The sequence below is a fragment of the Lissotriton helveticus genome, chromosome 3_1 (assembly GCF_964261635.1).
Source record: "Lissotriton helveticus chromosome 3_1, aLisHel1.1, whole genome shotgun sequence".
In the NCBI taxonomy this organism is placed as follows: Eukaryota; Metazoa; Chordata; class Amphibia; order Caudata; family Salamandridae; genus Lissotriton; species Lissotriton helveticus.
In genome coordinates this window covers 19,544,251-19,565,677 of record NC_136061.1, presented here as the reverse complement: position 1 = coordinate 19,565,677, position 21,427 = coordinate 19,544,251, and the positions used below count along the sequence as shown (strand labels likewise).

Here is a 21,427-nt window from a genome sequence, read left to right as displayed (position 1 = left end):
TACCACGATTCCAGAGAGATCCGGGACTGCTGTGTTCTGGGATGTCTCATCATTTGCTTCTTCGTGAGTGTGTAGGAGAGCGAGTGAGACACTATAGCTAGTTGGTCCTAGGCTCTTGGGCACTAAGGTAGTGGGAAGGCTTAACCCATATACACCGAGGTCCCATAATCCTGCATATAGTTCAGTGTGTGTGCAGAATCCCTGCAACAGAAGTTTTCAACACATCACTTATGAAGTTTGTACTCACTCGATGAAGGGGTAATATGTGCTCTTTTCTCCAAACGCTGAATTTCCATGGAGCACACATTTTTCTTTTGTTTTGGTCTTAATGAAAAGATAGAGGTAGCAATGAGAGGACCTAATGTGAAAGAAAACCGTCATTAATACAAATTATTGAACAATCACAATATTTATTATTCCCAAGCATAAAATGTGAAATTTGACAGCAGAATATTGAAGCCATAGGCTTTGATTGCAAGTGGGCCAAAGTGCTGGATTTCACCCAGTAGATTTAGGAGGGCTTGACATTAAGTTTGCCACAGAAAGTTGTGGATAATTAGCACAACTCTTAAAATCTCAGAACTCTGTGCAAGCAGGGTTCTGCGCAGAGATCAGCATTTACTGGCCCACTTTAAATCAGAGTGTGTCTAACTGTCCACTTAGAATATGATGTGCCGGGTGTGGAAAGGAAAGGACAAGCAATCTGATCTCCTGTCATTATATTGGCTACATTAAACTAACAGCTTACCTGTTCCATTCATCTTCACAAGACTTTTATAACTTTACATCAGTGTCTTGTAGGTGGATTAACCTTAATTAAGGAGGCTTCTGAAACCTGGACCTGCGTGGACATGGACTACATAAACCATATGTTTCCACCGAACCACCCAACCCGCACGTTGAAGGGTGGAACAATAGACAGGGGTTGGTGGGCAACAACTGTAAATATTACACAACCCTTGCTGATGGGCTAGTGGTACTACTGGATTTGTTACACTAAGAGAGAGTTGCAGAGTTAGTTGTCAATACAACCTCTGTCATCCTGCCCTACAGGCATGGAGTTGCTCCCATTACCTCTAGGGCACAGGAATGTCTGTTTGGGTTCCAAGACAAAACATAGAGTACAAACACATCATCACAGAAAAATATCGCCTAAAAACATTGTTAGCATAAATATTGTCATCTTATACTTATAATAGGAATGACAAAAACATTGCTCCAAAAAGTTTGTGGAATAAAATATTGTCAAAAACAAGCAAAGATATCGATATTTTTAAAATAAATTAAAACTGAAAAGCAATATTTTTAAAACATTATCATAGTTGATTAAATTGCACAAAGTATTTAGGTGAAATTGTATTTTGTTTAAATGCCAGGATGTTTTAAATATATACATTTCCAATTCTTTTTTTAAAGATAATGATATTCTTACCTTGTTTTTGATGCTTTTTCCTTCTATAATATTTTTGCCATAGACATATAAAAATAAAATAAAATAACAGTAAATAAACAGCTTTACCAAAATAATGAAATTAAAATAGTAAAAGAAAAATTAAATTAAAAAAATGTATATAACAAAATGTACCACTAATTTTAAATGTTAATATAAACATACAAAATGGTTGTATTTAACTCTTTGCATAAAATATACAAAATAAACTATAGTGTATGTATATGTACGTGTGTGTGTGCAAATTTAAAAATTAACAACATATTTTGAAAGAAAATCCAAAAATAATAACTGTAAAAACAAGTATCAAAACATATATAACAAAATATAACAATTGTTAGACCTGGCATCACTTGGTGACTTTCCCCAGTCTTTTTGCTTTCTACCCTCCTGTTTTTGCTGGTATGCTGGACTTCATTCTTGCTGGTTTAGTGTCTCTGCGCATCTTTTCACTGCTATTCAGTGCTAGAGGGCAAGTTCTTCTACTGTAAATTGTGTTACGATTGGTTTTCCATGATTGCCATATTTAATTTAGTAAGTCTCTAGTACCATGCCCAGGGCCTGGAAATCAAAAGCTACTAGTGGGCTTGCACACTGTTTGTGACACCCACACAAGTAGCCTTTCAAAGGTGTCTCAGACCAGCCACTGCAGTGTCTGCGCGTAGATTTAACTGCCATGTCGGCCTGACAAGTACACCCACGTGACAGGTCCTAACCTTCCATTTTCATATGCGTAAATCACCCCTAAGGTAGCCCCAAGGTACCACTGTGGGTAGGGTGCAGTGTATGTGAACGGTAGGACATGTGTTGGTGTGTTTTACATGTCCTGATAGTGAAATACAGCCTTCATTTTTCCACTTTTGAAAGGCTGTCTTTCCCAGAGGTGATCATTGGAGCTGCCTTGTGACATTTTAAAAGTGTAACTTCTAATTGGGAAAGATAGTGAAATGAAGTTTAGGTTCCCTGAGCTCAGTATTTAATAACACGTCTTTTAGTAAAGATGGTTTTTAATTTGAATGATTGAAAATGCCACTTTTAGAAAGTGGGCATTTTCTTGCTTAACCATCCTGTGTTCCTCTACCTATTTGTGTATTCGTCCTCTGCTTTTGGAGTGTTAGGAGCTGGGGATGTACATTGACTCTAGACAGTCACAAGGAGGGGGGGGATGAGGTGTGTCCTGCCTTTCCCGGGTGACTGATAGCCAGTTGAATAGACCTTTCTGCATTTAGGGCATTGGGAGGGGTTTTCACTAGCACCTGAATAGGCTGAGTCTACTCTGCACAACGCTGTATCCGCCTCCTGTAGTGAGCTGGACTAGGACGTACAGAACTGGGTTCTCCTGTGCAAGAGAGACTTGCTACCTAAACCTTCAAAGGGACAAGTAGTATACATATTGGGGCCCTGACCCCAGAACTTTAGAACTCTTTTTGACTAAGGACCTGCCAAGAAGAAGAGCTGGAACAGCTGCCAAGAGGAGTACTGCCCCTTTGCTGTGTGTTGCTTTTTTGGGTTGGCCTTCAGTTTCTGCGTCTGTCTTGGGCAATGAAAGGACTGGACTGAACTTTCTGCAACTTATTTCCTGAGTTACTCCAAGGGCTTCAGGTAGAACTTGCCCCTGTTCAAGAAGTCCCAGGAACACCAAAGACTTCAGGTTTATCTGCCAACAGCACTGGGAGCTGTCTGTTTTGTGTTGAAACAGAAGAAAAACCACTCCAACAGCACCAACGATGCTGCTACGGTCTCTGTGACCTGAAGGTACCTCTGAAGGCATTGCCCCACTTTACACCACAACCATGGTCTCACCAATGATGCTGCTACTGAGCATTTGCTTGCACAGTGACCTGAGGTCACCACACTTCGCTTCGCCTCGCTTCACATCGCCGCCCTGGTAACTCCGATGACTGACGCCGCTGGACGGCATCACCGAGCCACTGCCTGCACTGCATCCTGAGGGTACCACACGCAACACCTCTCCGCTTTGCACCCCAGCCCCAAGGCCAGCTTTCCTGATTTCAACCTCATGGAGTTTGTTCTGCAACAAGTATGACTTCAAGGGCCCGATGACTCCTGCCACGATTTCCGGAACCTGCGCATGCTGATGCCTGGCGACGTTTACGACGCAGTTTCTTTGGAGCTCATTGCTAGATCCACGAAACCCTGCATTTCCAGGGTACTGTTTGCTGGTCTTCTCAACACCATAGCTGGCCTGTGACCTCACGGTTGGGTTGAAATGTTGGATTTGTTTGTTCGCTACACCGTGATAGCCCCGACCAATTTCAAGGAACTGTATTTTATGTCTATTCTTGCACTATTCATGTCTTTATTACTGTATGTTGGATTTTGATCGTGTTGGTTTTGTTTTACACAGATAAATATTGGCTATTTTTCTAAAGCTGGCGTGGAGTCCTTCTGTAGTGTTTTCACTATATTACTGTGTGCTACGTGCAAATACTTTACACATTGTCTCTGAGATGAGCCTGATTGCTCATGCCAAGCTACCATGGGGATGAGCAGGGGCTATTTTAGAAGTCTAATCATCTTACCCTGAGTAGAAGGAAGAGTCCCTACTTGGACAGGGTACGACGCTGCCAACTAGAGACCCCATTTCTAATACTAGTTGTCAGCAGTGAGGCTAGGACTTGGTTTGCACTTCACCTACAGTGAATGATGTACACGACTACCATATAACAGACCTACGCATCACATACTGTATTAGATTTTTTTGAGTGTATTTTTGATCTTCCATTTTTTTAACGTAAACTTCCGACTGCATCATGTCTCAGCCAAGAGCATCGTCAGTTACATCCCTTGAATTGTTTTTTGAGGAGGATAGGTTGGAATCCTACACCGATAACTTTAATGTTAGTGGGACTTATAAAGCGCTCGATTGCCCAAAGGCATTGACAATGTCCAGAAGGACCGAAAAGGGAAAGTGAGACTCATTCTGCATTAAACATCCTGGTTTTCAGAGCCTTCTTAAAGATAAAAAAAATTGTGCATGGCTCTAATCTGCCTGGGGAGAGAATTCCCAACCTCCGCTGCTCCTGTAGCAACACTTCTTCTACCCCAGGAAGATCTTTTAAGCCTGGGGACAGCCGCACGTTTAGCTGTTGCTGACTGTAGTGTTCTACCTGGGAAATACCAATTGATGCAGTTTTAAAAAAACATTAGACCTTGATTGTGAAATGCTTTGTAGATGGTATATAAAGCCTTAAAAGTAATTCTCTGTCATACTCACAACCAGTGTAACTTCCTGATCGAATTTGACACGGACTGATATTTTGGGATCTTTAATAATAGTCGTGCTGCTGCATTTTGGGGCATTGGCAGCTAATTCGGTGAGTACTGAAACAAATTTAAATACAGTCCATCACAGTAGTCTATCTTAGTAAGTACTAACAAGTTGACTTCTGCGTTTTAAAGATATGGAGGAATAAACTGTCAAATCTTTTTTATGATCCTTACAGTATAAAATGAGGAGGATGTCACTGCATTGGCTTGATCAAGAAAAGTGAATTTAGTATCAATTACTACCCCTAAATTCGTGGCCTTCCTAACCGGAGACAGCAGAGTTCCTAACTCTTGTGGCCATCAACGAGGGGTCCAAAAGGAAGTTGAAGAACCAAACAACATTTAAGACAATTCCTATTCATCCAGGAAGCTCACTGCCACCGTGCAATCATGAATCCTAGATCTTATATAATTTCCGTCCCTGTCCAAAGAGACAACGATTTTGATTGTCAGGAAGAGGTGTGGCGCCGCGGCCAGGGCGACTGACGCTGGAATCTGGGGATCACGGTTCGATCCCCAGCGCCGGTGGCAGGTTAGCTCAGCACCATGTGACTCTGGGCAATAGCTTGCTTAATCTTCCCGACGGCCCCCAGCACCTAGAGACCCTTGCGGGTGATTGTGCGCTTTACAAATGTGGATTTATTATTATTATATTGTCGTCAGTCTAGTATGGAAGAGAGAAGCCATTGCCCACATGCATCATTGTCAATAGCATTCGCAAACGGTGCGAATCGCAATTTTCGGCCGTTTGCGAATGCAATTGACAAAATTGGGATGCATCATGTTTTTCGCAATTTTAGGAATCGCAATCATGTTGCGATTTCTAAAATTGCGATTGCATTTAAGAAATCACAATTTTAGATTTCTTAAATGCAATGCATGAACATTTTTAATTTGTGAATTCGCAAATAGGGAGAGGTAAATTACCATGAAGTTGACCTTCATGGTAATTTGCGAAAACTTTAAAAAATGCACAAAAGTGCATTTTTGAAAGTTTCATTTTACACACACACATCACCTTGGGGCAGGTGTGTGTGAAAAATGCACTTGAAAAATGCAGGGACGGGATTCCGTAAATGCTTTGAATGTGAGCAGGTGGGCCACATCAAGGGTGAATCCCAAATGCCCCAAGTGGGCACAGCCACCCAATGGTGGCCAGTCGAAGGTGTTGGCTAGTGTAGAGCTTGGGGAGGAGTTGGTCCCAGGTGAGTGTGGGGACCCGGAAGAATTGACACTTGTCTCACTAGGGGACAGTGAGATGGTTCAGGGAAGCTGTAGGAAAGTAGGATCTGCTTCCTATGGTTACCCCCACATTTTGCTTGATGTGATGCTGTTTTAGACTAGTCTGATTGGGATCCTGCTAATCAGGACCCCAGTCTATCTACTTTCTCACTAAACTGCTGTGTTCAGTACCTAGGTACATCCCAGATAGGATACTGGGGAACCCTAGAACATGGTACCCATGTGCCCAGGGCATAGGTACCTCAGAGGCCCTGCGCGACCAAGGACACACCGCAGCCCTGATCCTACTTGACCTCACTGCACCATTTGACACCATTTCCTACTGCCCACTAAACACCAGACTCCACGATGATGGCATACAAGGAACAGCCCTCGACTGGATCCGCTCGTTCCTCACCAACAGAACTCACTGACAGAACCCAAAGAGTCAGACTACCACCCTTCCTCTGTGAAACCACAACAATCAACTGAGGTCTTGTCAAACTTGCCAGGCAAGTGGTAAGAGTGGGAGGAAGTGTAAGGCTCCTCCCTAACATTTTCCAGCTGTATGCACCCCTTTTGAGTGGGTGGGGGATGTAACACCGTTGGGCGTCTAAACCCCAAGACAGCCATGGGCAATACGTACGTCCTGGTCTTGGTGGACCATGCCACCCGGTACCCAGAGGCTATCCCTCTCAGGACGTCAGCGCCCGTGGTGGGCCGGGCATTAATGGGGATCTTTTCCCACATGGGGTTCCCCCTGAGAGGTGGCATTTGACCGGAGTACCAATTTCATATCCAAGTATATGACATCCCTGTGGGAGAAGTGTGGAGTAACCTAGAAGTTCACCACTCCTTAACGCCCCTAAGGTAGTGGTTTGGTGGAGAGATTCAACCAAACACTGAAGGGCATGATAAAGGGTCTGAACGACCCCATGAGGCGTAAGTGGAAAATCCTCCTGCCATGCCTTCTCTTTGCTCAAAGGGTGGTACAGCAGAAGTCACTAGGGTTCAGTCCCTTTTAATTACTCCATGGGCACCCTGTGAGCGGACATCTTAGCCTGATGAAAAAAAGCTGGGAGACCGCTCCCAGAAACCCGCCAACCCCGGAATGTATTTAGCTACTTGCTGGTCTTCAGACACCAGACCGAGGTGAATCCTTGAAGCCACCCAGGAAGAGATGAAACACTAGTACGACAGGAATGCCACTCTGGTAGAGTTTCAACCTGGCCACAAAGTGTGGGTCATGGCCCCATTACAGGCTTGCGCCCTTCACAACAAGTGGAGTGGGTTTTCTGAGGAGGTGGAGCGCAAAAGTAACATCACCTACTTGGTGAACTTGCAGGCTCCAAGGAACCCTTTGAGGGTCCTTCATGTGAACCACCTCAAACCGGACTTTGAGAGGACTGAAGTAAGCATGCTCTTGGCAACAGATGATGGGGGTGGAAGAGGAGAGTGAACCTCTCCATGACCTCCCGTCTGACAAAGAGCAAGATGGGTCAGTGGAAGGTGTGACCCTCCCCCCTACACTGACCCCAGAGCAGCAGAGTAACTGTCGCCAGCTGTTGGGGCAGTTTGCCATGCTGTTCTTCCTGACCCCAGGTGTCAGCCAATGGTGTACCCATGATGTGGACAGTGAGGACAGTCCTCTTGTAAAGCACAAAATGTACAGATTGAATGAAAGGGTCAGAACCTGCATCAAAGACGAGGTTTCTAAGAAGTTGGCATTAAGGGTGATAGAGCCCTCCAACAGTCCTTGGGCCAGCCCAGTGGTCTTGCTCCCAAAGACTGGTGTACCAGGAGCCACTTCTGAACTTCAGTTCTGTGTGGACTACTGTGGGCTCAATGCTGTCACCCGGACTAATGCACACCCCATCCCCAGAGCTGATGAGCTCATAGATCGGTTGGGAGCTGCCAAAATTCCTCAGTACATTTGATTTAATATCTGGTTACAGGCAGATTGCCTTGACTGATAGGACCAAGGAGAGGTCTGTATTCTCAATACCAGAGGGGAACTACTAGTTCTGGGTGATGCCCTTTGGGTTGAAGAATGCCCCAGCCACCTTCAGAGGTCGGTCAACCAGGTGTTGGCTGGACTTGAGGATTTTTGTACCGCCTCCCTGGATGAAATTGCAGTGTTCAGTTCCAGCAGGGAAGATCACTTTCACCACCTCTGGGAAGTGTGAAAGGCTCTGTAGAAGGCGAGCCTCACTATCAAGGCCAGTATGTGCCAGATAGGGCAGGGGTCTGTGGTATACTTAGGGCACTATGTAGGAAGCGGCCAGGTGGTGCCCCTCCAACCTAGGATTGACACCATCCTGGCTTGAGAGTCCCCAAGACCCAGGCAGAGGTGAGAGCCTTTTTTGGTCTCGTAGAGTGACTCATAGCCAGGCTGAATAGACCTTTCTGCATTTAGAATAGTGGGAGGTGTTTTCACCAGCACCTGAATAGGTTGTGTCTGCTCTGCACAGTGCTGTCTCCATCTCCTGTAGTGAAGCTGGACTAAAGAGGACAGAACTAATTTCTACTGAGCAAGAGGGACTTGCTTCCTAAACCTTCAAAGGGAAAAGTAGTATAAATATTGGGGTCCTGACCATAGAATATTAGAACAGTTTTGCACTAAGGACCTTTCAAGAAGAAGGGCTAGAAGACCTGCCAAGAGGAGTACTGTCCCTTTGCTTTGTGTTGCTTTGTTGGATTGGCCATCACTTGCTGCTTCTGTCTTGGGCAGTGAAAGGGCTGGACTGAACTTTCGACAACTTATTTCTAGAGTTTCTCCAAGGACTTGAGGTAGAGCTTGGCCCGTGTTCAAGAAGTTCCAAAAACATCAAAGACTTCAGATTCATCTGCCAACAGAAGAGGGAACTGTGTGTTTTGTGCGGAAAACCACTCTGACGCCGTCACCGATGCTGCTGCCAGCTCTATGACCTGTAGGCACAGCCGAGGGCCTCGCCCTGCTTTGCACTGCAACCCTGGTGTCACCGACGTCGCTACCAAGCCGCTGCAGTCACCGTGGCCTGGGGTCACCGCTAGTAAGTTTCACTACACACTGTCCCGTACCACACAGTAGTCTTAGGACACCGACGCCGACGACAGTGCTTCAGCAACGAAGCAGCCGCTGCTTGTACGGTGATGTGTCATTAACACTAAACAATAAAAATAATTTTAATATATATAAACATACAATATTAAGTAGCAATAAAAGGTACCATAAATACAGAGTGCGAAGCATTATATAAAATATTTAGTTTAAAAAAATATATTTTAGTATTCAAACTCCATCATATGGAGTTGTAAGTTAAGTGTTGGTGTTCCGAGGTGTTATATTTGCTATTCCCACTTCAGTATTAACAACATTAGGGGAGTCTTAGCCTCCGAAGGCCTTAGAATTAATATTCTCACTCAGTGTAATCAACAATGAGGAAAGTGTTGGACGTTGGAGAGGTTAGATTTATGATATTCACTCCAATCCACATAACAGAAGATACGTGTTGGATTCCAGAGGGGTTAGATCTACTATTCACACTCCAATGTAACCAACAGTACAGAAAATGTACTTTGAAGTATTTTGGAGGGACTACAAAAAACAACTTACTTCCTAATCATTTTCAACAAAATATGTAAATAGCTACAAACAAATAAAATGAAATTGATATTTAAAAAAAAGAAATTACATACTGCCAAAAGTAGATAAATACATAATACAAATGAAAACAAAATATGTAAATACTTACCTACTTTTGAAAAAGGGAAACGCCACAAAACAATATCTCACATAATAAACAATTTAAACAAATATTACTTTACCAAAAACTTTTGCACTGCACTACACATTATTATTTAAAACACCTAAAACTCGATTTTTAATGTAAAACAAATAAAGTAGATAGTTTTTTCAACATCAAAATGAATAGTTATCAATTAACCAATTAATAATTCGTTTTCTTTCTACCCTGTTACCTTGCAAATACAACTTTCAACTAAAATATACCTTACTAACAAAAATATGAACATTACAATTTTACTGGACATTTAAAAAAATAGTAAACTAATTGAAAATGTACAAAATAAAACAATTTAAAACATTGATTGCATAATTAACAATTAAAAAATAATTAGCATTTAAATTAAATTATTTATACTTTGACATCCCACTCTATTCTGAAAAAACTACAAACACCAACACCATGGCATTAAGATATACATTACAAACAAAAGAAAACAGTTGAATATACATTAAAATGTAAACAAAACTCCAACAATAAATTAATTTACCCAAGCAACAATAGTATTTACAGATATATTTATGTAAAGCAATATTATTTGAAACAATAATTTAAAAAAAATGTTTTGACAAAGATATTTTGTAACACAAAACTTCTGCGCTAATGATATTTTTGACACAATATTAAAAACTCAACATTTTGTCCATACACTCTTCTTTTCACAGATATGAAAACTTTGTCCTACCTTGGAATGGCAATCTCTGTTCCAAAAGCATGGCTTTGAAGAAAGGAACACTGTCAACTAAACAGTGCTTCGAGTTGCACAAACTAGGGTCCAGATTTACTAAACTTTCAGACTACACAGCGTGGCATGAGAGGGCGAGAGCCGGAGAGCGCCATTGCTACTAAGATATTGCTCAAGCCTGCTCTTTCTAGCACTGACACACTATCAGCTTTCTTAGTGCAAAGGGGTTCTGCATGGGTCTAGTAGAGGCAACCCTTCCAGTGCAAACTTCTATGCTAAGACTAACTTTAAAACGTTCCCTATTTCAAATGTGCGCTGTACGGTGGAGCATACCAGCTAAGAGAAAAAGTTAGGATAAATAAAAACATTTTTCCATTTTAACACCTGCTTCAAAGTGGAGTTAATTTTTGGTGTAAAATCTAGTCTAGAATTGCTAAAAGATGGGGTTTTGCACCAAAACCCAAGAGTGGTTGAATGGGAATGCCCATGTACTACCCATAGAACAGCTAATTTGCACAGAGAAATGCAAACCAGGGCTGTGCGCTACATTGTGTTACTTCCGGGCAACTTTTCAGCACCAAAATAAATCAACAAAAACACGTTGTGCAGGTTTGTGCCACTTTTTTGTCGCAAATCCAGTGGGAAAGGTTTGTAAATCTGACCCAAAGAGTCAGAAAAATTACAACATTCTCAAAATAGTTGTAAAATGTTTCTTCGCAGTAATTTTGGAATCGTGAATAAGCAGCCCCATAACTTGCACTTCTGGCTAATGAGTTCACAGAGTTTTACCTTCCTAAGATTTTTATACCAACACCGAAAATATTTTTGTGAAGATAGTGTGTGTTCTGTACGTAATACTAAGATCATACATGAAACACTACATAGATACCATCTCTCAGGCCTTAAAAAGGCAGAAAAAATTAGCTAAACATGTTCTGGCTGGTGCAAAACCTAACTAATAATAAAGAAATGGCCTCCATGACACATGTAAATAAACACTTAAGTGCAATGGTTTATTTCTTGAACAAATCTGAATAAAACTTTTGTTTTTCTTTGGGTATGAAATTGATGGCATAGGCTCCCTGCTACTCATTTGCTATATTTAAAAAGTTAATCAGAAGAGTACCCGATGTAGGTAGACTGTAGCAGCGCAGCGTATAATCACCACTGAAACGCCCACTCAGTAGCTTAAGTTTATATAAGGAGATTCTGTGTGTTTAGGTATCCCCGGGGTGTCTAAGTATCCCCGGGGCGTCTAAGTATCCCCGGGGCGTCTAAGTATCCCCGGGGCGTCTAAGTATCCCCGGGGCGTCTAAGTATCCGTGGGGCGTCTAAGTATCCCTGGGGTGTCTAAGCATCCCCGGGGCGTCTAAGTATCCCTGGGGCGTCTACATATCCCTGGGGTGTCTAAGCATCCCTGGGGAGTCTACGTATCCCTGGGGAGTCTACGTATCCCTGGGGCGTCTACGTACACTGCTGTACTCAGGGGCAAGTGTGAATGCAATCGGGTCCTTGGGATATCCAGAGTCATATCCCAGAGCTTGTGTAACTTGGAGCCAGGCAGCCTGCGCTGGAGACGTGGAGCACTGAAACAGGTCCGGGCTTGTAGATGACTCCAGTACAATCCTATGAACTGTCATAGGGGACTGCACTACTCCACTCACAGCAGCACACAGACTGCTAGACTCACACCCACCGTACCCTGCAACAGTGTGAGGAAGCACAGCAGGCAACGGTGTCCTGATTTCTCCCTTCCGGTACATATTTTTCACTTTACTCTCTAAGTAGGTCAGTAGAAAATATTATAGGGTAGTAGAAAGACAGGGAAATACTAAACTACATCTTACACTGTTGTCAAATCATCAACAATGTCAAGCCTATGTAATGTCCAGAAACCCAGGAGAGAGACAAAGATAAACAATTCAAAGATAATGTAGCCATGATGAAAGAAGCGAGAACAAGCTCACCCAGGGAAGAGAAGGCCTGCTGGATTTCCTTCATCACAGTTTTGTAAAGTTCCTTCTGCCAGATATGCAAGAGCTTCCACTCCTCTTCAGAGAAACAGGCAGCGACATCGCAGAATGTAATCGAAACCTGAAACAGCAAGATTGACATAAATGAATCACCGACTCCACAAACGTCAGGTGATACACACTGAGGAAGACACTCATGTAAAGGAGGACATTGCAGCTAGACTTAGGCATAGCCAATCTCCATAAGATGTGGTAGCAGTGAAGGGATGTTCAATTATTTAAAATCATAAAATCTCAACAGAAAAACAAATAATAAAATACAATAAGGCATACTAAAAACAATATTTAGTGAAAGAGTAAACGTCACGTTTTTGATCCGCTTAGGCTCCCTATACCTAGTTTGCCAACATCGCACATATGCTTTCTTCTAGCATGACCTAAGTCATCGGAGCTGCAGGGCTTCACACAATACCTTAGGGGGTCATTACGATGGCGGAAGGTCCGCCACACCCAGCCGTGTGGTGGAGATCCGACCGCCATTGACCGACGATTCATCGCCCGCCAGATTAGGATGGCGGGCGGATCCAGACTGTGACCGCGGCAGACGCAAAGACCGTCCGCCACGGAACTGCCACAGGCAATCATACCGATTGCCTGGCAGAGAGGTCTGCATCTCTAAAATGGTGGGGTTGCCTGCCTAGCAGGCACCGTCCGCCAAATTAGGATGCTGGCTTCAGTTAGCATTTTCATGGCGGCAAAACCACCATGGAAAAGCTGGCGGGGATTGGTTTCGGGGACCCGTTGCGGGCCCCCTTTGTATTGGGTGTAGGCGTTTGTGCACTGGGGGGGTACCCATGGTAGCCCCCTACATTTCACTGCACCAAGTGGCAGGCACTGTGTGGTGCCTGCCACGTAGTGCAGTGAAATGCACAACATGCATTTTCGGCATCGCTGCGGGTGCTGCAGTCAGCAGCACCCGGTGCAATGTTAAGTTGCAAAATGCCACCGCCATGGTGGCGGTCGCAATCTAGTTCGGTATGCGGGACCGGGACCGCCGCATGCATGGCGGGAGTTCCTGTCCTCCACTAAGATGGCGGGTGGACTCCAGTCCGTCCGCCATCGTAATCGGCCCCTTCGTTTTTACCTCACTCAGGCCCCGACTGCCAATCATGAAATCCACATGGCAATGTACAGTTCTAAGGTGCTTGAGGCTAAATGTGCTTCACTTGTCCGTACAGTTTAAGTGTGGCCGAGTAAGATGCAGCCACATAGCAATGTGCAGGTCTAAAGTGTTTGCGGCTGAAAGTGCTTCAGCAGTCCATGCAGTTAAAGTGCGGCCCAGTAAAGTGCAATAGAGATATCAAAAAGTTTTTCGTGCTTACAAGTATAAGGCCCTCATAGACATTTTGGAGGTTGCCCTTTGCAAGCTTCATCAACTTTAGCAGGCGTCCGGATACAGCTTCTTATACACGGATTGGCAAGCTGCTCCGAGTGTCCTCAAGTTTAAGATGCAAAGGAAGAAAAGGCCTGCCCATGGTACTAAAGAGCTTAAAGCCGAGAGTGCTTCATTGTTCATTCATATGAAATATAGGCTGGAGCCAGTAGCACCTCATGGGTTCAAGAGCTTCACAGATGCAGATCGCGTGTATTTGGGACTCTTCTGCAGTGCCACACCATCTGCTTCATACACCAACTTCACCTTCCTTGTGACTGTGCCAATAACCCCTTTGGGGAGTTAGACCAAAGCACGTTGTTTTTATACCAACACAACATTCTTTTATCTAACAACAATGAACAACTATCATCACCTAAATTAAATCCTCAATATACATCTGTGTGATTTAGCAAGCACTAGAAAAAAGTGCTTTACAATGTATTTCATTTTACTTTTAGAATTTGAAAAGTATAGGAAGAAAACATGTGGTATCCTTAGGAGCCCAAGGGTAATCATTGCAAAGTCAATACACTTGCGCACCACAGTTAGGCCAGTGTTGACTGAGTCAGACATTCTGGCTCATAAAGACAGTGCACCTGCACACAACATCTATGCCAGGGCTGATTGAGTGCCTCAGCCCGCTCATAAAGCGTGTGCCAACTCAGCTATGCCAGTATCAGACAATATGGCTCACAACACAGTGTGCCTGCACACCACAGCTATGATAGTGCTGCTGGAGTCACACAGCCTGCCTCATATTTGATCTTACCACCAAGACCACCTTCTGCCCAAACTGAAGATATTCACTGGCTTCAACCGAAGGCCAAACTGTGTGACTCTAGATACTTAAATCTGTTCACGCTATTATCCTGACACGCATTTGAGATCATTTAGTCTACAATCTGCCACGTTCACCCTCTTCACCACACAGGTAAAGGGAAGTACTCTAGAGGTGCAACCAGTGAAACATCCCAGCACATCAGGTAGAATTCGCAGATTTCCTACGATTCTAATAAGGAGCAAAGAGTCACTCCTTGCACACCACAGACAAGTACCCTGTTCCTCTGGCACAAAGGGTCCCTTCTTTTACACCACAGACACGTTCACTGTCCCTCTGCACAAAGCCTTCCAGTCTGGGTCATACCTTTGCTCAACCCAGCAGGTGCTCAAACTCCTCTGACGGTTCCAACTTCTTTCCCCTGCACCCACTGTGGTATTTCTTTTACCTGTTTGTCCTGCAACAACAGGTGCAAATCCATGACCTCACCCCCAGGTGCAAATAACACTTGTGGTGGGTATTAAGTGTGAGAGAGAATGTGAGTTAGAAGGTCTTCTAGTAAAACGCTCCTTGAGGGATTCTAAACATTTCTCCTCCTTGGTGGCATACATGCATCGCTTCAGTGTCAGCTGAGCTGCACACAGGGGTCAAGCTGCCTCCTGGGAGTGAGTATGAGAGGCGCCTCACCTCACATGCACAGCTTCAGTGCACCCCAGGCCTCTCCATGCACCGAAGCGAAGGAGCTCTTCCAGGGACCCTTCTTCACCTCTGCTGGGGGGAGGCCTGCCCTGTGCCTCCTGGAGGGGGAGGGGGACATGGGGCACTGAATGAAAGCTGTGGCTGGATCCTTGAAACACTGAAGGGAGGGAGAGCCTGGAGTGCACAGGATGACAGATGCCAGGACTTCAGACACACACGAGGCCTGGAGCCTGGGACCGGCTCACATGTCTGGACCCTGGTGGGGCATCTCCCCAGGGCCCCCTGGAGAGGCCCAGGTGGGCGAGTGATCCCTTTGAGGGGTGAGTGCTCACCTCATCTAGAGCCTGCCGGGGCATCTCCCCAGGGCCCCCCCGGTCCTGTCAGGTGTCAGGTGGCTGAGGGGGGTGGGGGGGTACTCACCTCGTCCGGGCCCTGCTGGGTCATCTCTGCAGCGCCCCCTGGTGGTGAGCTCTGCCGCTGGTGAGGGGTGAGCAGGAGAGGCTGAGGGACCCTCAGCTCCTGGTGTGAAGCTCCCCTCACAGGTCAGAGGTCAGAGGTCAGAGGCCGGGGGTACAGACACCTCGCACGCGCCCCCAGCAGTGGAGCTCCAGGGAGGGGCGGCCGCCCAGGGCGAGAGGAGGCAGGGTCAGGCACCGCTGATGAGGAGTCTGGCTGGGGCTCCTGGTGCAGCTTCCGGCAAACAACACTTCTCACTGCGCATGCTCAATGACAGATCACGCCAGACGGCACTCCTGAATGCGCATGCTCAGCTCCACGCAGACAAAGCTCCTCACTGCGCATGCTCAATGTCTGGTTGTCGCTCCCTGGAGATATCACTCCTTGCTGCCCGCGCGCAGCATCAGATCACCAATTTCTTCCTTGGTGCCCATAAACACGATTCCTCAGTGCGCATGCTCAGTGCTGGAGAACAACTCTCTGTGCGCAGTAGCCGAGTACGTCTCTTCCCAGCAGCCACTACTCCACGCGCATGCTCTGTCTCAGAATACTAATATAACGTACTCACAGCCCTTGGTGCGCACGCGCAGTGTCTCAATACTTACCTCCTACGCATGCTCGATGTCGACTGTTGCTCCTTCCTGCGGACAGCACTCAGTGCGCATGCTCAATTTGAGAGTCTTTCCCTCCATGTAGATAGAACTCCTTGAAAACCCCCTCTCCTCCCTACTCATCCTGGGTCTCAGAATTCTATTACAGGACCGGAGACTTCAAATTATGCTTTCTATTTCTTCACTGTTTATGTTACAGCAGCCAATGAAAACCAATTAAACACTTTAAATAACTAAATTTCCCATGTTGCACTGGGGCAGTCCAATAACCGCAGACTATGCCCTATATGTGTTGCGTCATCCATTAGCTCTTCCTCTTTCTTTGCTGCTTGCAGCCGAGTTAAATGCCTTTTTCCTTTATATTTTATTGTGTCAGGGTTTGGAATATTTGTGTATATTTGAATGTTTACATACTTGTGGTATTGGATTGCTTGGCGTGCTTATTCTGTGCCGCTTTCAAGTGGAGACCACATTCTCCCCTTTTTACAGTCGGGTGAAGGCGAGCGCGGTTTACGCGTTCTTCCGCTTCGCCGCTCACCTCCACCGAACCAGTTGACCTGCAATTGTGTTTCCGACACTTTCAGCGTCTACTCAGCAGCGCGGAGCATTCCCCCATCGGGCCCGCGAAAGTTATTTGAGCCACGCGTAGCCCAATTAGGCTTCCTGTGGGCTCCTTTTGGACTACGCGTCGCCCAATTGCCGTTCCTCCTCGCTCTGCGCTAATTTTGAACGGAGCTGTACACGGGAGAGGAAAGTGCTTTACCTGTGTAGACGGACACCCTTTGCCCGGCTGGAAGAACAGGGTGCAGGCTCAATAATTACTGGCTCATTTATGCCCTTTGGGCTGGAATAATTCTGATTACAGCTGGGCTGAGGAGCTTACTTTTACATATATTTGGTGCACAAAGGGTGGCTTCCACTTTATTCAATTCCTCTGGAATTCAGACTTGGCCTCTTACCAATCGCTTAAAGTAAGTCATTGTGCAAAGCATCTCAAGATGCAGGGATGGGCCGCATTTGAGGAGGAGGAGTATGGGTTTTATAGAGAAGAGAAGAGAAGCTCTGAGCTAGCTGGCAAACAAAACTTAAGTCTAATATAGTCAGTAGAGACCTAGTTGAACTCAGTCCTACGTCTACACTGCTGAATATATTATTCCAATGCGCAGAGCCTATTGGGACTATAGGAACTACACTACAGTCCCTTACTTGAGGACACCTTGGTGGATGCCCTGGATGCATCCATTCAACAATCTATGAACAGGGCCACTGAGGCTGCGGTTCCCCAGATGGTGAATCAAGCTCTGGCGGCCGCACTCAAGCTCATTACTGCACAACTGGAAAGTTTTGCTAAAAGGCATGGTTTTCAAGCTGCTGAAGCCTCAGGTCCTTCACAGCGCACTTCTGACGGAGCAACTCAATCTAAAAATTAAGTCTTCTAACTGGCCGCACGCGCAGGCTTTGGCTCACCTTCCTCCAGCTAAATCAGGGGATCACCAGTATTCGACGCCCACAACCCTTCCTTCAGCGCCCATCGTAGTCTCGATACTGACCCTACTACTGACACCGACTCTGCCGACACTACCTCTCCTCCTAAAAAGAACAAAGCGAAAAGGGCGCATCAAGAGCCGCAGGCTGTCTCCCGCCAGGCCTCATCCCCCTTCGATTTTAATCCCCTGAACATTCTTCATCCAAGTTCCTCCAATTGGGCTCCACCCCCAGAGGTGGCTGATTCCTTTCACCAGAATCTTAGGAACCATTTTGATAAGGAGGTGCGCAGCAGGCTCAGGTCAAAACGTCCATGACCAGATATTCCCGTTAGGGTTGCAAAGACCCCGGACATTGACCCCAACATGTTGGCGTTTCTCAAAAAATTCACCAAAGACCCTAAGAAGGGCACCGATCGCCTTGGCGTGGATGCCAAGATATGGTCTTGGACGTCACAGGGCCTTTAACAAAGATTCTCAAGTTGGCCTTGATAGCCAAGGACACTGGATCTCCCATCGATCCAGACATTTTAGTGGGATGGGCGCAGCGCGCTATTTGTTTCGTGGGAAATAAGAACTGCGCCTTCTCCGTAGAGAGGAGGAAATCCTTGCTCATGCAAATGGACAGCAACCTTACAGAGTTAGCATCCGCGGAACCTGGTCCTTTAGCAGCAGGGCTCCTTTTCAATGACAAGTTTGTCAAGGACGTGTCCAAGTACATGGGCACCTTCACTACATAGGACAAGGCTCAGTCAAACATTAAACAAGTCTTTCAGCAAGGCCTTTTTGGACCGGTCGGGCGAGGTCGAGCCACTCGCCAGGCTGCCAGTACTATTAGGGCCCTTCCAGAGGTGGCTACGTTCGCGGTTGAGGGAATTGGCAGGCAGGGGCGGTGGGTGACATTTGAAAGTGGTGGGGCGCAAAGTGATTTGCATACAGCACCGTAGCGAGCGAGCAAAGCGAGTGAGCCTGAACCCCAAAAGGGGGCTTGGGGGGATTACCCCCCCAAGATAATTTTGAAAAAAAAGAAGAAAAATCGTGCATTGTCAAGCAAATTTGAGAAAGCAAGAAGGTTAATAAAGCAATTGTGAAAGTGCAGTTATTACAGTAATAGATGGCATTACATAGGTAGCTGCTTATTCAGTATAACCACAGAGCTTCATACATTCCGTCCTATTACAGACTCCGGTATTGGCATTAAAAGTACTCTCCAGCTTATCAGCTTCAGCAAGGTTTCCAACAGCATAGCACCCACCCCTTTGCTACACACAGATTACAGGTTCAGCCACATGATGAAAATAGCAACTCATTCAGTGTGATAATTAAGGGAGCAGAGCGCATGGAAAAGATATTTAGTGATGGGCCGAGCAAAATACAACAAACAAATTAACTTCTTTCATCTCCTTTATTTCAAATTATTTACACGGCTCAGGTGTTTTAAACCTTGTGAAAACAACAAGCTAATTTGGTTAAAGCATACTTAGAAATCTGTATTTATGTATTGTAATTGTAGACTGGACCAAAAAACGAGTGAAGGGGCTCCACCAAAGCACCTCTCCCTTAATTATTTACATATAAATTTAATGCGGTTCTGACAAGTCTGCCAAAGCTGCAGCAGATGAGCTGGGGCGTTTACTCCTGGCCTGGGTAATGCTGCAGAGCTACAAACTAAGGCGCTACCAGGTAACCAAGACTCAAGTGCCACCACAGCATCAATCTGTGTAACCATTCAACAACTGGTTCAAATATGTTCTCTCAATGTTTCAAGCTATATTACAAATGTCACCAAAAGATGTTAATATTTCACTTCTGTTCTTGGATTTTCCTTTACCTAACCTTAGACATTGCAGTATAGTCAGCACCATAGTCAAAAAGATCAACCACAGTAGATAACACAGGGATGCCCATTTCAAGGCAACACATCCCATAACATAGACCGTGGCACAAAGTTAACGATGTACAGTCAGCAGCCTACTACATTACAGTCCATTCTAGATCAAGTTCTGCATTCTGGCCATATTAGACCCTCGAGGAAAGAAGTTGCACTGCAGGAGGCACATGCAAGCCTTCAATTACTCAGAGATGCTCCAAAAACACGGAGCAACACCTGACATCAGCATTATAGGATGGCAACAACCAGTACACCAAAGAAGCCTGCCATCAAAGACACAGTAGAGGAGAGAAACACTGGCTCTCACTAGACTCCAGGAACATAGAACAAATACACACATTACGAACAAAGACATCCATAGGCCGGGTACAGTTTGACGCAATGGCCTCAGGTGCAGGGAATGAGTCGACCATTTTAGAATGGCATGACGCCAGTATATCAGCAACGGTGTTTAATGAAACGAGGCAGTCTGGAGAGTGGGGGATTGAAATACGGATGACAGACAGACAAGAATTGTGATTCATGATCAACCGGTAGAACTCGGTATCAACTACTAAACTGGAAAACTACCCCACAGAGATCTGAACACGATAACAGAAAATCGCTATTTACAAGTGCATACATGCGGCTCTTTTAAAAATAATGAACTGCAGCTCTCCAGTCACTATTCAGGGCCCATTAAGCAAGTTGCTCGCACGTTATAATCATGCAGCGGCCCTCCAAATTATTAGCGACTGGGGTTGCATTTTTCAATTCAAAATTTTAGTCGCGGAATTTTAATCTCGGGAAACCGACGTGAAACTTTGAATGCCGGAGTGTTTCGGTACTGCGCCCTCAGCCACAACAGCAGAAGGCTGTCCGATATTTAAGCCCACATGGTACATTGTTTTAACGCCATGTCTCACTTTTGCACTGACTTGTGAAACTCGTGTCGAGCCCAGGTCAAGCGCGCTGGACGTTTTTCCTCGCACACCAACTCTTCAGATGACAAATGCATCGCTCAGGTGATTAAATTGGAGATTGTGACAACTGGTCAATAATACAGTTTAGCAATCGGAAACATTTCTGATGCGCACAATTTTCAATCTCAAATTAATTTGGAACAGCATTTCCCTGGCAGCGGACTATCTACGTAAGGGGCTTGCATCCTGCATGTGCTAATACCGAACGAACGATGTGGTGTACACACGTGCACGGTAAATATGCAAATAAAGTGCACAGGGTGCTAAACAGAATAAATAGTACCTCTGGCTTCCCTGTCACATCCTCTTTTCACCCATCTCTTCCTAACCGGAACCGACACTCAATAATATCCCCTACAGAAGTCAACCCATACATCTGAGACGAAGAAAAAATACCCATTCTTTTTACAATTGTCTCTTAAAATCAGCCCCACACACCTCCCATCTTCCAGCAAGTAATTTACAGCACAAGACAGTCACAATCACAAACCTTCAGTCGGTGAGGCGTCTCAGGGCCAGGGGAGTCAGTCACAGTCGGTGACATGGACGGGACACGGTCTCTGCTCACAGCAGCCAGCGCACGCATCCCTGCGATAATGGCCAATCACTGCATGGCTTCACATGAAGTCACACAGTGATTGGCCATAACAGTGAGGCTGAGGCAGTGTGTGTCACCCCCACGCGTGGCATCCAATGATCGATGCTG

General features: G+C 45.4%; 1 protein-coding gene across 2 annotated transcripts in view; it reads right to left on the bottom strand.

Moving 5' to 3' along the window:
- LOC144822052 (uncharacterized) overlaps positions 1-16,168 on the bottom strand; it is an 89,400-nt gene extending 73,232 nt beyond the window's left edge. The window contains exons 1-3 of one of the 2 annotated variants that reach the window (XM_078679127.1): positions 15,738-16,168; positions 12,400-12,526; positions 248-358 (exon numbers count right to left, since the gene is read on the bottom strand). In XM_078679127.1, coding sequence (XP_078535253.1) covers positions 248-358; positions 12,400-12,526; positions 15,738-15,761 — 262 coding nt within the window. In that variant the 5' untranslated portion in view covers positions 15,762-16,168. The remainder of the gene's footprint in view (positions 1-247; positions 359-12,399; positions 12,527-15,737) is intronic. The other variant, XM_078679126.1, reaches the window with a different exon arrangement.
- Positions 16,169-21,427: the final 5,259 nt, after the last annotated feature.